Here is a 14,833-nt window from a genome sequence, read left to right as displayed (position 1 = left end):
TTTCAGGAGTTCTGGTTTTGTAAGAAACTCCCAGTGGCAAAAGGGACAGTCTGCAAGCTGCTGTGTCTCAGAGTGGTTTTCTTTACTTAATGGGATTTGAAAGTTAAGGGCAAATTAATAACTCGATTCTCAACCAAACACCAGATACTATGATTAGCAAGACAACGGTTGGTAATCCAAACAATTTTCCCCACAATGATTCATTATGTTGAGCAATCAATCCCAGGACAGACAGGTTCCAGAGGTAGGTTTGCTGCTATGTGTAGTGGCAGTAAGCTACAATGAGTGGAAAGAGACTCTGAGCGGGTTGAAGGAAAGGGGTAACAGTGCTATTAATATAACAGCCTCCTGCTAGCTGATTCAGAGCGCCATCATACTTTATAATCTTCTCCTACAGACTGCTCATTGCGTGAGGAAGGAATCTCAACTGGAAAACTCTTCCACCAGGCCCAAATCGAAGCAGCTATCAGTCTCTTGTTCAAGCACATATAACCCATGAACATCATAGGGACCAAATTGCTAATATATTTCAAAATGGCAAAACAAAGGAAATTTTAGTTCCGCAAAATATAACATGAATGTTATCTTATGTATCTGACATTAATTAACCAGGTCCTTCTAGTGCTTCAGCCCATTTTAAGTGCTGTTTTTCATGTTTAAGTCTCACTGAGTTTTCTACCAGGCTATTTGAAGTTAGGGCCTTTGTGTTGTGTTGCTATATAATTCCAAGGCATCACACGGCATCTAGGCCAAAGTTATTACGTTCACTCACTGATTTGGGACAAGAGGAATTCTTAACAAAACCACCCCAATTTGCCCATGCCTCACTACAGCCTTATCACTGCCCTTAACGAAAGTACCACTCACACAAAACAGCTTTTACAGGTATTATTTTTCCTTTACATACACAGAAAGTATTCAAAGCCCATCAGAAACCTGCTCATGCAAAAACTAGCTCAGAGATATAAATCTATTACAGAATGCAACCATTCCTCCACAGATACCTTCTTGTCCTTGCCTTCCAGAAGCATATTTGCTTTTTCTAAGAAGATGGAATCTATTTTTTAATCCCTGAACACAAGGAACCACTTATAACGGAAGTCTCTGCTCTCTGCTTTGATGTATTCAATTAAGTGCCCATTAAAAATAAACTAACGAAAAAGGATGTTTGTACACATCCTTGCCTTCAACGCTACCCAGGCACACTGCTTCACTGGCTGTCAGGCTGCCCCCACAAGAAACTGCCTGTCAGAAAATAAGAGGGGATTGTGATTGTTGTCAACCCGTGTGATTCTCCTTTTTTTAAAAAATAATTTTTTATTAGATTTTCCACAGTGATAACACAAACCACAAAGCAAAATGATACACAAAAACAGAAAAAGAAAAAAGGAAGGGGGGGAATAAACAGATAAACAATAACAACAAACTTAATTCTTCACAAATCCGACCTTTTAAACATCTTGGCTGACTTCCTCAAATCCCTCCCTTCTGAGTTTCCTTGTAATTAAAAGTAACAGCTTTCCAATATCATTATTAAACTAAAACAATTTCCAATTACAGTCCATCTTATTCACTTTTCTTAACATTCTAAATCCCATTTATTTAATTATAACTTAATTTAATCCTAGGCCTATTTCTTTCTTTCAAGTAATTTCTAATTTTTATATATTATATATATTATAATATATTATAATATATATATTATTATATATATTACAATATTTATTCAAATAGTCCTTGAATTTCCTCCAGTCCTCTTGAAACTCCTCTTCTTTCTGGCCCTGGATTCTTCCAGTCAGGTCAGCTAGCTCTGTGTGATTCTCACCTTAAACGTCACCCAGTGCAGAGCCACCAAATAGCCAGCTAGAGGGTGACTTTGCAGGTAGAGACTGCATGGGCCAAGTGTTCAGACATTTACCACTTGCAAACCTACAAGGCATCTCAAAGAGGTGAATGGGGATTGTGCCTTCAAATACAGCCAACCAACCAATCCCAGTTTGGGAGGCTGTCACTTGAGGACACCTTTCAAGCTGGAATGGAATGACCTTAAAGGTGGGACTGCATGAAATTCCACTTCCCAACGCATTTTATTTATTCATAAGAATGTTTATATACTCCCCAAAAGCTTGCGATTAAAATCTCAAAACAATTTAAGCTGAAGGGCATAAGTGCATCCATATGGTACGCCAGATCCTTCCCACTCTACCCCACGCAGGCCAACGCTACCTGTCAATCACTTGGTGCCATTATGACATCCTGTGACAACTTGAAAGGGGCTCGCATTTGAAGTCTGTCTGCAAGCAAACCACTTGCAAAAGGACTTCAGAAAAATGTCTTGGTAAAATGCCATCTACCAAAGTTTGAGTTGGGTATCAAAAACTGTTGTACTGACAGCTGGAATCAGAAACAGAATCTCTGCCAGCACTAAGGAACTATAGATACTGGAGCCTGAGCTAGATATCAGAAATGCCCCTTCCAAGAAATGCCCCAAGGCTTGAGTTTGGTAGCAGTACTGTCAATATGAATGAACTCCGGGTACCATGACTTGAACTGGGTACGAATACCGTCAGTACGGAAGAATTTTAGCTACCAAATCTAGAGCTAGGGTACTGAGAGTGCAAGAAACATTGGCCCCGCTTTTGCACTCATATACTGCTCAATACCGACTCAGCCTGGAGTGAGTAACGGAGAGGAAGTGGATTTCTGTGCAACCAACAGTCTGCTCTGAGGGTCTTCCCAATCACAGAGGTCTTTGGGGGTCAATGTTAATGGTGCTCCATGACTCACAGGCACAGCTCATATCAACCTGGAGCCCAACATTAAGGAACTCCTGGCTGAAGTCATGCAGGCCCCCTTTCCTGTTGACCTTTTGGTGCTCCGTGAATACTTTTTTCTTTATGCCAAAAGGCATTTTAACAATTCTAGTTTTATAATTTTAACTGATTTTTATTCTTATTGCACTGAGTTTCTTGTACACTGCTTAGAGACCGTTGTGATTAAGTAGCATATACATTGCTGAAATAAGAAATAGTGATATCCATGCAAGGTCAACCTAAACTTTGGTGCGGAAAAACTTCTAGCTGGGCTCATTTGCAGCCACTGTGAGGAGAGGAAAAAGCTTGATCCACAGGCAGATATTTTAGGGTTGCCATAAGTCTGGGAATTCCTGGACATGTCCTCTTTTGGGAGTCCTACATGCCCATCCAGGGGGGATTTTACATTTTAAAGCAAATGTCCTGGGTTTGGGGTTTTTTTCAATATAAAAAATAATTGTGCGCAGGCGGTTCTGGTTCAGGCTCGGGTGACTGGGGTTTGGCTCTGTGGTGGCGGAGTGGCTATCAGGCAATTGCCCTAAAAAAGCTCAAAAACTTTTTGTGTCTGAATTTTTACCACTTGAAATATGGCAATCCTAAGATATTTGCAAGCGCCTTAACTAGAGCCATCAGAAGGAAGGAATTATTTCATTTGCATTGTTAATTTTATTTGGCTTTGTCAAGGGCATCGTTTTAAACTGAGGGCACAGAAATAGTACTTCATTTATTAACGGCTGCCTGAATGACTATCAGTCATAAATGGAAAAAGATCCATCCACTGTCTTTAGAGAACGGGTGCCTGAGGGTATGAGATACAGTTTACTCAATTAAACTTACAAATTTGATAGGTTATAGAGGGAAGGCAACACAGTGATATCATTGACAAATGAAGCCTTTTTATTCAATATTGGAATGATGCAAAGCAACTCTGTTCTATTTTGGGAATGATCTGAGTAACTGTGTGTGATTCTTGTTAACTTGATTTAAATTTAAGTAATTTAATATTGATTGGATATATTTGTTAATTTTTGTTATTCGATGTAAACCTAGCTACTAATTATTAAATGAAGTAGTTGTTATCCTGTTTTATCTAACATCATTAGAATGTACAACTCAGATTATTTAATAAACATTCAAAAATCAAAGGTTTCTTTTCATTCTATTTTAAAATTAGTTTGTAGATCATGGTACTGGGAGCTCCACAAGAACTCTGCTGCCTGTAGCAGAGCCATCACTAGCTTGAAAATGGGAGCATCCCCCCTCCCCCCATTAAAAATGTAAATGGGGGAGGCCCCCATCTGCAGATAGAAAAATATTTTTCTAGTGGGAAGAAGAAGGAGAAGAAGAGTTTGGATTTGATATCCCGCCTTTCACTTCCCTTCAGGAGTCTCAAATCGGCTAACATTCTCCTTTCCCTTCCTCCCCCACAACAAACACTCTGTGAGGTGAGTGGGGCTGAGAGACTTCAAAGAAGTGTGACTAGCCCAAGGTTACCCAACAGCTGCATGTGGAGGAGCGGAGACACGAACCCGGTTCCCCAGATTACGAGACTACCGCTCTTAACCACTACACCACACTGGCTCTCATAGTGGGGTAGGAGAGCTGGGGGAAAAATCACAGCTGGCAAACAAAGTGACCCTTGGGTTTCAGATAGTACATGGGTAAAGTAAAGGTAAAGGGACCTTTGACCATTAGGTCCAGTTGTGACCGACTCTGGGGTTGCGACGCTCATCTCGCTTTATTGGCTGAGGGAGCCAGCGTACAGCTTCTGGGTCATGTGGCCACCATGACTAAGCCGCTTCTGGCAAACAAGAGCAGTGCACGGAAACACCGTTTACCTTCCCTCCAGAGCGGTACCTATTTATCTACTTGCACTCTGATGTGCTTTCGAACTGGTAGGTTGGCAGGAGAAGGAACCAAGCAACGGGAGCTCACCCCATTGTGGGGATTCAAACTGCCAACCTTCTGATAGGCAAGTCCTAGGCTCTGTGGCTTAACCCACAGCGCAACCCGCGCCCCTTAGTACATGGGTAGACCAGACCAAAAAGCCCAAGGCACAAATTTCCACAGTCTAGGAGGCCCAGGCAGCTTAATTTGGTCACAATCACATATACACTTACAGATTTAATACTAAATACATTACTTCTGATAAACGAACCACTATAGCCGCTAGAGGGCCATGAAAATTTGTGTCCTGAGCTTTTTAGACTCCCCTACCAATGTACTTCTGAAACCAAAGGGGCACATTGGTTGCCAGATGTGGCATTATTTTCAGCTCTCCTGCTCCACTAATCTGAGCTTGCGGGAACAAGTTGGGCCACAGGGGACAAGCTTTGCACCCACTTCAGCTGTGTCCCAATGTACTACGGTTGCCGCACAATTCGAAATCAGCATCTTGTATTTCATTGGGAAATGGTTCCCCTACCTCTGCCACTAGAGAAGAGAGAGCCTATGAAGTAATCTCCGATGAATCTTAGATTATGAGCCATGGCTTCCGGGGATTATATTTTTAACAGAACCCCTCATTTTGCAAATCAAGCATTACGTCAAGGAACAAGACACAGTCAAATCACTATCAACCAGCACAAAACAAACCCACCTGATTGTCCTCCTGTACTTCCATACTGTACTGCTGCCCTGCCTGCACTTCCGTGACTTTCTCTCCCAGGAGGAAGCCCAGGCGAGTCATGAGTGTGTTTGCTGCCTCATCTACAGATGGAGGGGGTCCCAGTTCCTGCTCAGCTTCACCTGCAGAGAGGGGGGGGGGATAGGATGTCAACTGTAAAAATTATACTTCACAACATCATTATCCAATGTTTCCCAGGTCTTTCCCACCTCACTATCTCTTCCCAATATTCAAATTAGATTATGATGATATACCAAATATATAGTTCCATTTTCTCCCGCCAAGAGTGTTTGCTCGCTTCTAAACAAATTATCTCATTGCACCTATAGGATAGAAACAATCCAACTGCCTGTTATAAGGACCAGAAACTTTTTTAAAAATAATTAAAGATAAAGAGAAAAGTTCTTCAAAGTTACCGAATACTTAAGATTCCGATTTCCTAGAGAGAACTTTGCAGGTCCACAATTACAAAGCAAGCAAATAAATAACCCCTATGAACAATTCTGAACAAAACTGGTTGAGTCTGTATGTACAGAAAACTCTTCTTATAGTAGGCCCTTGCTACTGTTTTCAGTGTTACAAACTTAAACTTAGAAACACATCCATAAATCTCAAGCCAAGAAATGTTTATACACACATATGCTCATGAGAGTTGCTCCTGGATTACATGTTTAAACAGTGCAATTTTTATATACTTATCAAAACTGGCCCATGGCAGCTTACGTTAATTTAAAAAACAAATAAATAGCATTTTTTTATGTTCAACATAAAAGCAGCAGTCAAGGGGATGAACTGCTTTTAGCTAGATTGTTCTGAGAGATGGTTCTGAATTAAGATAGGTGAAGGCTCAAAGAGCAGCATGTCTTGTCACTGTATTATCACACTACACTGTGACACAGGCAAACAAAACAAACCTCACCCCATTCTGCAGATATTTGTACCCCGTGATCCTAACACAAACAGTGGCCACTCCTTTTTTATCTTCCTGGAGGTCTTAGTTCAGAACTTCCTCAGGGTTTTCAGTGAAGCAGGCAAATATTTGTAGCAAAGCAAACGGGTTTTCCTCAAGAGACACCAGCAATGTACAAAATATGACAATGAGCAAGAGGCGCAGACTGTGCACATCCTGTTGTTTATCTCATGTAACAACCGCTCAATGGTATCTAGCATAGATGATATAAATGATGATGTCCAGGGCTGGCATAGGGGCAAGCATAGTTAGGTACAAGCTGATGGGCTTGACACAGAGAAGGGCTCTACAAAGCATGACTGTCTGTCTGCCTGCCCATCAAGGAGACACATCTGGGCCCAGGGAGAGGAGGGTAGGTGAGTGATTAGTAGTGGTGGCACTTGCAACAACAGCTGAAGAACCAGACGGTCCCGATGAAGGTAGCATCACTGCTGAATGGGGGCCCAGGTCGGGGCTGGCCATGAGTCCAGAAGTGGCACCATTCCAGGGGGCCACTGAGGTTTGGCCTTGGCGTGATCAGATCATATGAGTGAACATTTCTAGTTTCTCAAGTAAGTGCTGAATAGACATACCATCTTCTCTATCTAGCCCCAGATTCTGCAGCAGCTTAGCTACACTCAGGAGGAGGGGAAACTATTTCTTGACTCACAAGGAAAATGTCTTAGAGCTCTAAGCACAAGCAACAGTCGTTGGCTGAAGCAGCTGTTTCCTGGAATGATATATGGTGCAAGCAGAGAGTGCCGTTTTACGAACAACCGGAATATTAATAATGCAGCGTGACTTGTCTTTTAAATGAGCCTCAAAAGGGGTTTTCATACTCTCAAGATGTTTTCAGGAGAAATTCACTCATAGCAGAAGACCATTTTATTGTGCATCCAATTTCATACACACAAAATAAAACTGAGATAAGAATTTTCACCACACCTGCTCAGATTTTGAGCCACTATTTCACAAGAGGCCTTAATAGTTCTAGGATGAAATAGCAATGTATTCAAGTCAAGTCAAGCATTCCATTGTGTTCCCCTGTGCTCCTTTGAAAAGTCCAAAACAGCTAATTATGCAGTTACAAAAGAGGGGTGAATGTAACAAAAAGTGCACTTTTTTAAAACTCTGTATATCTTTGCATGGAATTCTGTAGAGCAATTTATTTATTTAGGTAGTTACATCCAGCTAGTTCAAGCAAAAGACTCTGCAAGGTAAAACTAGTATCAGCTTAAACAAAGACAATTTAAAAACATAGTACACATGTAAAAAGATTAAAATAAGATAGTTACATGAAAACAACCCAGTCCAGATCAGCAATCACTCCCAATCCAGAAAGAGCAACAAGAACTCCAGATCAACAGTAACTGAAAGCAGGCTGAAATAGGAAAGTCTTTAAAAGCCTGTTTAAAAAGAGACTAAAGAAAGGGCAGATCCTGAAGCTGAGACTCCAATACTTTGGCCACCTCATGAGAAGAGAAGACTCCCTGGAAAAGACCCTGATGTTGGGAAAGATGGAGGGCACAAGGAGAAGCGGACGACAGAGGACAAGATGGTTGGATTGTGTTCTCGAAGCTACCAGCATGAGTTTGACCAAACTGCGGGAGGCAGTGGAAGACAGGAGTGCCTGGCGTGCTCTGGTCCATGGGGTCACGAAGAGTTGGACACGACTAAACAACTAAACAACAACAACAACAACATGGAAGGGAGATCAACTCCATGGAAGGGAGTTCAAGTGGGAGGGCCACAACCTTTTCTAGCTACTAGGTCTGGCTGATTTTGATGCTGGGTCTGCTAACAGGGTCTGTTAGGGTCTATATGCACAGCAATTACTTCAAGTAAATTGGCTCCAAACAGTTTAGGGCTTAAAAGTAACAAAACAATATAGTTCCAGTTACAGATAGGTAGCCATGTTGGTCTGCCATAGTCAAAACAAAAAATTCCTTCCAGTAGCACCTTAAAGACCAACTAAGTTAGTTCTAGGTATGAGCTTTCGTGTGCATGCACACTTCTTCAGATACCTATCTGAAGAAGGTGCTATCTGAAGGTGCTACTGGAAGGAATTTTTTGTTAAAACAATATAGGTGTTACATACATCAACCATTTGGCTCCTCTCAAGAGGGTTCATGGAAGGATTTGGATGGTGCCCACTGAGTAAACAATACATGGACACTAATAAAACTGAAACGTGCTTGGATGTTCTCCTGGATCTCCCTCAAGAAGATGTGTCACGTCAAACAAAAATGGAATCAAACTACCTACAGTGCACATAGGTGCCACAGCATCCGTGAAGACTTACTCTTGCAAAAGTATTTTTTTATCTGCTTCTTCAAGATTGTTCATCTATACAGTGGTACCTCGGGTTAAGGACTTAATTCGTTCCGGAGGTCCGTTCTTAACCTGAAACTGTTCTTAACCTGAAGCACCACTTTAGCTAATGGGCCCTCCTGCTGCCGATGCGCCACCGGCGTGTGATTTCTGTTCTCATCCTGAAGCAAAGTTCTTAACCCAAGGTAATATTTCTGGGTTAGTGGAGTCTGTAACCTGAAGTGTATGTAACCTGAAGCATATATAGGCCGAGGTACCACTGTATTAGGGCGGCCATATATCCAGTGGATATTTGATGAATCAGCACAATGTCCGGGACGTATGGCAAGTAGGGTGATATATAGATAGATTATAGATAAGACAGATGATTGATAGATGATAGATGATGATAGATGATAGATATATAATATCAACAACTTTGTCCAGATTTTCACTTTTGGGAATATGGCAACCCTATTATGTACTTGACAATTTAATCTTCAATAATGGTTTTCACCAGTGTTCTCATAACATATGTCAACTGGCCTTTAATGTTCCCATAGCCCCTCTCAATTCCTTTTTAAAAAGCTGGTGTTACAATGGACACTTTCCCATCCTCAGGGATGGAGGCTGACCTTAGGGACAAGTTACTTTGGTTAGAATATAAGCAATTTCAAATTTGAGCTTAAGAGTGCTTTGTGCATTTTTTTATATGTCAATGAGGCCTAGAGCATCATTACTTCCTCAAACTCTCAAAAAAGTTTGTTCAGGCACAGGGACCTGCCCCACATCTTCTGCGATGAATCCAGATGCAGACAATGTAGTCAGCTTCTCTGTGATCTAATTTTCTTCCTTTAGCACACCTTTGATTCCAGTGTCATACAAAGCTCCAACTGCAGAATACTTTACCTTGCACCCCATCTTTGTACTAGATAGCAACCCTGGGAGGTATGCAACAAAATTCTGGCACTAGAGTAATTTCTTCCCCTCTCCTCCCTCCATGCCACCCCCCCATCTGTTTTTGCACTAATAAGACATTTACTTTAGTGCTACACTGAATACAACCCTCTATTCTGTTTCAAACAAGTTTTAATTACATGCTTCCTGTTTCCTCTACAGTGCCCTTGTTAGTTGACTTAAAACAGATGTATTCGATTACTTTACATACAATTCCTTTAATTTAGGTATTTCTAGAGTCTTCCAATATTTGGCATATATTAGCTTGGCTGTTATAGGGAACAGTACCCCCTCTTTCTCTCCAGATATTGTTAATGCTTAACAAGAATATTTTGGGTTTGAAACTTAGTATTTCTTCCATAATGTTATTATAGCTTCTTCAATTTGACTCCAGTGCATTCTAGTATGTTTTAATTAAGTTTTTACTCATCAAGAGTTTAATTCTTTTCTAGCAACTCCATTTCGTTGATTTCTTGCCCATTTCTCCAGCTAACTCAACCATTCTATATATATATGCAACAACAGGTGGTGCATTTGTGATAATGCTTTCTTTGGATTATTAACCAAAATGTACTCAAAGCACATCAACTATTTTCAGCTATTATTTCTAGTACAGGTTCATCCTGCCCAAAAAGGAGCAAGCTCTTCCTTTACAAAGTGAACTGCTAGTTCAGTTCATCCACAACAGCAACAAAAATAGCATCCAGAATGTTACAGGCTGCTGTGCTGAAGTACAGGGTAAAAAAGTAAACCAGCTGCTATACTGAAATAATATAATGTGTGATTGACAGAATGTGAAAAGGTGAGGCTTTCCCAATTATTGTATTACCCTATTTAATTTCTGCCCTCCACACATCTGATAAGGACAAGTCATCATTTACTTTGTTCCTTTATTTCTCACTGCAAAGTGCTCTTGTTGGAAGAGTGTGAATCTCCCCAGGAGGAAGAATACATTGCTTCTTTCGGATTGCTTAGCAACAGTGATTAAGTGACTAAGCAACCTTAGCAACAGCAGCGCCTCCATATTTGCCTAAATAAGTTTTAGAGTATTGCCTCCACATTTTGCTTTCTAACATTATTTAAAGATGCCTGATTGACTTACTTTTCTTTATTTAAAAAAAAATGTAGGCTATAAGTTCAGGCCTCCTGCTGGGGGTGAGGAGGGACTGAACATAAAGATTGATTAACTAGAAACCGTTTAAAATTCTATCCTAAAACAAACTTAATTCACCTTTAGTTCACCCAGCAACTAGCTCAATGAACTTCATTCACATGGGCAGCTCAAGAGAGGGGCAAATGCTGCCCCAAAGAAGCTCTCCTTCCCACTTGCCTCATCCCCACTCGCAATTGCTGGGCTACGGTCATTAACACATATTGTCTGTGGCTGCTCTCAGACTTTGAAACTCCCACCCTATAAAAAGTTAAGACTGGCTCCCTCCTTGTTGTGCTTCTGCTGGCAGGTAAAGATCTTCTTGTTTCAACAGACATTGGGGAACTGACTGCTTTTAATGAGAGGGCTGGTGCCATGCCGTGTTTGTTGTGTGTGTGTGTGTGTGTGTGTGTGTGTGTGTGTGTATGAGAGAGGGGGGGGACATATACCGTATTTACCTGAATGTAATGCACACCATTTTTGGCCAAATTACATTGTGAAAATTAGGGTGCACATAAGATTTGATGGCACATTTACTTTTTTGGTTTCAAGGTTTTGAAAATTGAGGTGCACATTAGATTTGCATAAATACAGTATTATTTCTATTAATGTTTAATTGTTTTAACAATAAAAAAATATTTTTAGCTATTCCTATTTTATTTGTAAGCCACTATGAGTCCCTGTCAGGGGAAAAAGGTGGGGTATGAATGAATGCTGTTGTTTTTTTAATATCCCCATGTTTTGTTTTTAAACTGTTTTATTAAATTTGCTTAGTAATGTAACATTATTATATATATTCTATAAACAAAGAATACAAAACACAATTCATTCATACTACAATGCATACCTACATAGCATTAATATATATGGTTTCTGAAAAAGGGCTTACATAACAAAATCCATTCAAAATACCATCCGGTTTACCTTTGAATGAATGAACAAACAAACAAACAAACAAACAAACAAACAAACAAATAATATACTTTTCTTTCTGCGATCTTAACATTTAGGACACAGCAGTGTTGCCCCTATTCACTGATGGCCAGAAAGTGACTTATGTTCTGTTAAGATGCAAAAAAGGATTTACAAGAAGTCTGATCCGTGCTCAAACAGTTCACAGCAAAACAGGAGTGTGGGGAAAAGTTAAGATCTCCTATTTGGGTAAGGGATGTGCAAGAGATTCTTTCATTTTCTACAAGTACTCTTCTTTAGCTGTATTCCCTATTGGCAGAAGAATTCTGTCCCACACAGAATGTCTCCTTTTGTCTGCTCTGTAGAAGGTACGGCTTATAAAAGTCCAGCTCAATAAATTATGTACTTTGCTTATCAGTAATTTTCATCAGAATAATTTGCAACGTTTCACACCCAGCTCTGTTGGTTCATTTGGCCTTTACATGGACAAGGCTTCATTAGAGGGGGCAAGTTTTAGTGGAAGGTCAGCAATCATGCAAACCTAGAATGTCCACAGTTGCTCACATTATTCATATACAGTGATACCTCGGGTTAAGTACTTAATTCATTCCGGAGGTCCGTACTTAACCTGAAACTGTTCTTAACCTGAAGCACCACTTTAGCTAATGGGGCCTCCTGTTGCGCCGCCGGAGCACGATTTCTGTTCTCACCCTGAAGCAAAGTTCTTAACCTGAAGCACTATTTCTGGGTTAGCGGAGTCTGTAACCTGAAGCGTATGTAACCTGAAGCGTATGTAACCCGAGGTACCACTGTACAGTTGTTGGGACAACAGAGTAATGATCTTTGTTTAGCATAATAAATGAAAAGATCACGAAAGCACTACTACAGGAGGAAATATAGAAATATTAAAACTTAATTTGGAACATTTTAAAGAAAAAAACCTAGCATGATAAATCATAATTACCATAATACGAGGAAGACCTTTCTAAAGCTGGGGAAGGCACATACTCCTCCTTTTTCCAGCTCAGTTAACAGTTGCAGTCTTCCAGCCACAAACCTTTGGCTAAGACACTGAAGTCAATTCATATTTCATTTAACAGTTTCCCAAATTTGAGCTTTTAACTACTGTTTTGCTTTCATTTGCTGTGATACTTAATTTCCCGCAGGAGATGTGCTAGGCCTCCACTAGACGTTGAAATATCCCATACTCTCATTTGGAATGTCCTCCCCTAGATATTAAGTATGAGTGGGCTGACTATGGTTCATGAGTAAGAAGGAAAATTGCCCTCCATGCTGCAATGAACTCACGTCTTCGTTATTACTTTACACACCCGGGGTTCAAGCGTGGACACTGTAAGCACAATTAGGACTAAATATGGAAGCCGCCCAGAGTGGCTGGGGAGGCCCAGCCAGATGGGCGGGGTATAAATAATAAATTATTATTATTAATTATTATTATTATTATTATTATTATTATTATTATTATTATTTATTATATTCCTTTACTGAATAAACACGTTGCGCAAAATATTTGAGCCATTTTAAGTATGAAGATGCCCAGCATTAGCTTGACTGGCAAACTGAGTCCGCAACTTCAGGATACTTTATATTCCCATAATAGTTTGGTTATTCTGCCCTAAATTTATTCAGGATTCGAACCGCCTCTGTTGCCCTAGTCAACAATATCTGTGTTACTAAAAGTACTTATTGGTCACTCTTCAACTGAAACGTTCAGAGAGGCCTACCAAAAATAAATCACCAAGCAATACAATTACAAAAATAAATAAATCACAGAAACACAGCAGGCGAGCATAATATCATATATCGACACTAAAACAACTAAAAAGTGTGAACAAATAAAAAGGTTTTCATCCAGCACTGAAAGGGAAACACAGACCAAGGCAGGGGGGCAATGTTTCCCAGTGGTCAAGATGGCAACTTAAGTTCATAGCTCTCTTAAAGGTAAAGGTAAAGGGACCCCTGACCATTAGGTCCAGTCGTGGTCGACTCTGGGGTTGTGGCGCTCATCTCGCTTTATTGACCGAGGGAGCCAGCATGCAGCTTCCAAGTCATGTGGCCAGCATGACTAAGCCGCTTCTGGCGAACCAGAGCAGCGCACGGAAACGTCGTTTACCTTCCCGTCGGAGCAGTACCTATTTATCTACTTGCACTTTGACGTGCTTTCAAACTGCTAGGTTGGCAGGAGCAGGGACCGAACAACGGGAGCTCACCCCATTGCGGGGATTCGAACCACCAACCTTCTGATCGGCAAGTCCTAGGCTCTGTGGTTTAACCCACAGCGCCACCCGCGTCCCTCATAGCTCTCTTACCCATATGCATAAAGGAGTTTTGGGGCCATATATGCAGTAGCTATAAGAAGTGGTAGCCTTGCCTACAGATGGAAGGTCCCATTTCAGGTGATGGCTAAATAAGGAAAAATGCTGATATCATCAACATGAGTCAAATAAGTACTGGGGAACCTCTATGCCCATCTCCTCAGACTTGCCATTATATAGAATGGCATGCTCTCATATGAAAAAGTTCCTGAAAAATCTCTCCCCCACTGACATGTCCAGCTTGGTAATGTATTCCTGAAATTGCAGAGAGCCAGTGCAATAAAGTAGTAGATAGTATGCTGCATTTTTACCAGATTCCTACTTGAGAAGGAAGCTCTTTGAGTGGTTACGCTATACAAAGATAAAAGTTGACCATATGTTGTACACTTCCTGCAGATTAGCAAATGAGTGACAATACACTGCACACCACATTTTGATAAAAGGAATTCCCTTATCTCAACATTTTGAAACCACATTGGTATCCTGTTTTCTGATATATCTGCTCCCACCCCATCATAGAACCCAGAGAATGCATTAATTTCCCAACTTGCAAAGTCTCCTAAGAGGCCAACAAGGCTAAATGTAACATTCTTTATTATTTAAGCTAATGGTAAAATCCAAAGTTTTTCTTTTGATTTATCTCATTTAGGAATTAACTTCCAATACATTTTCTCTATCGTTTGCAGTCTAGGGTAGCACTTTGGGGGAAATGGAAGATTAAGTGCCCTAGTTAGTATTTATTTCAAAAGTCTGAAAAACAATAACCAGAATACGTAATTG

General features: G+C 40.6%; 1 protein-coding gene across 1 annotated transcript in view; it reads right to left on the bottom strand.

Moving 5' to 3' along the window:
* Positions 1 to 14,833, bottom strand: part of TANC2 (tetratricopeptide repeat, ankyrin repeat and coiled-coil containing 2) — a 199,074-nt gene that overhangs the window by 60,979 nt on the left and 123,262 nt on the right. Inside the window, exon 7 of the mRNA XM_079949186.1 lies at positions 5,413 to 5,561. Within this exon, the coding sequence (XP_079805312.1) occupies positions 5,413 to 5,561 (149 nt within the window). The remainder of the gene's footprint in view (positions 1 to 5,412; positions 5,562 to 14,833) is intronic.

The sequence above is a fragment of the Podarcis cretensis genome, assembly GCF_951804945.1.
Source record: "Podarcis cretensis genome assembly, chromosome: 13".
NCBI lineage: Eukaryota > Metazoa > Chordata > Lepidosauria > Squamata > Lacertidae > Podarcis > Podarcis cretensis.
The sequence above is the reverse complement of the archived record's forward strand: the minus strand, read 5'-3'. Positions and strand labels throughout refer to the sequence as shown.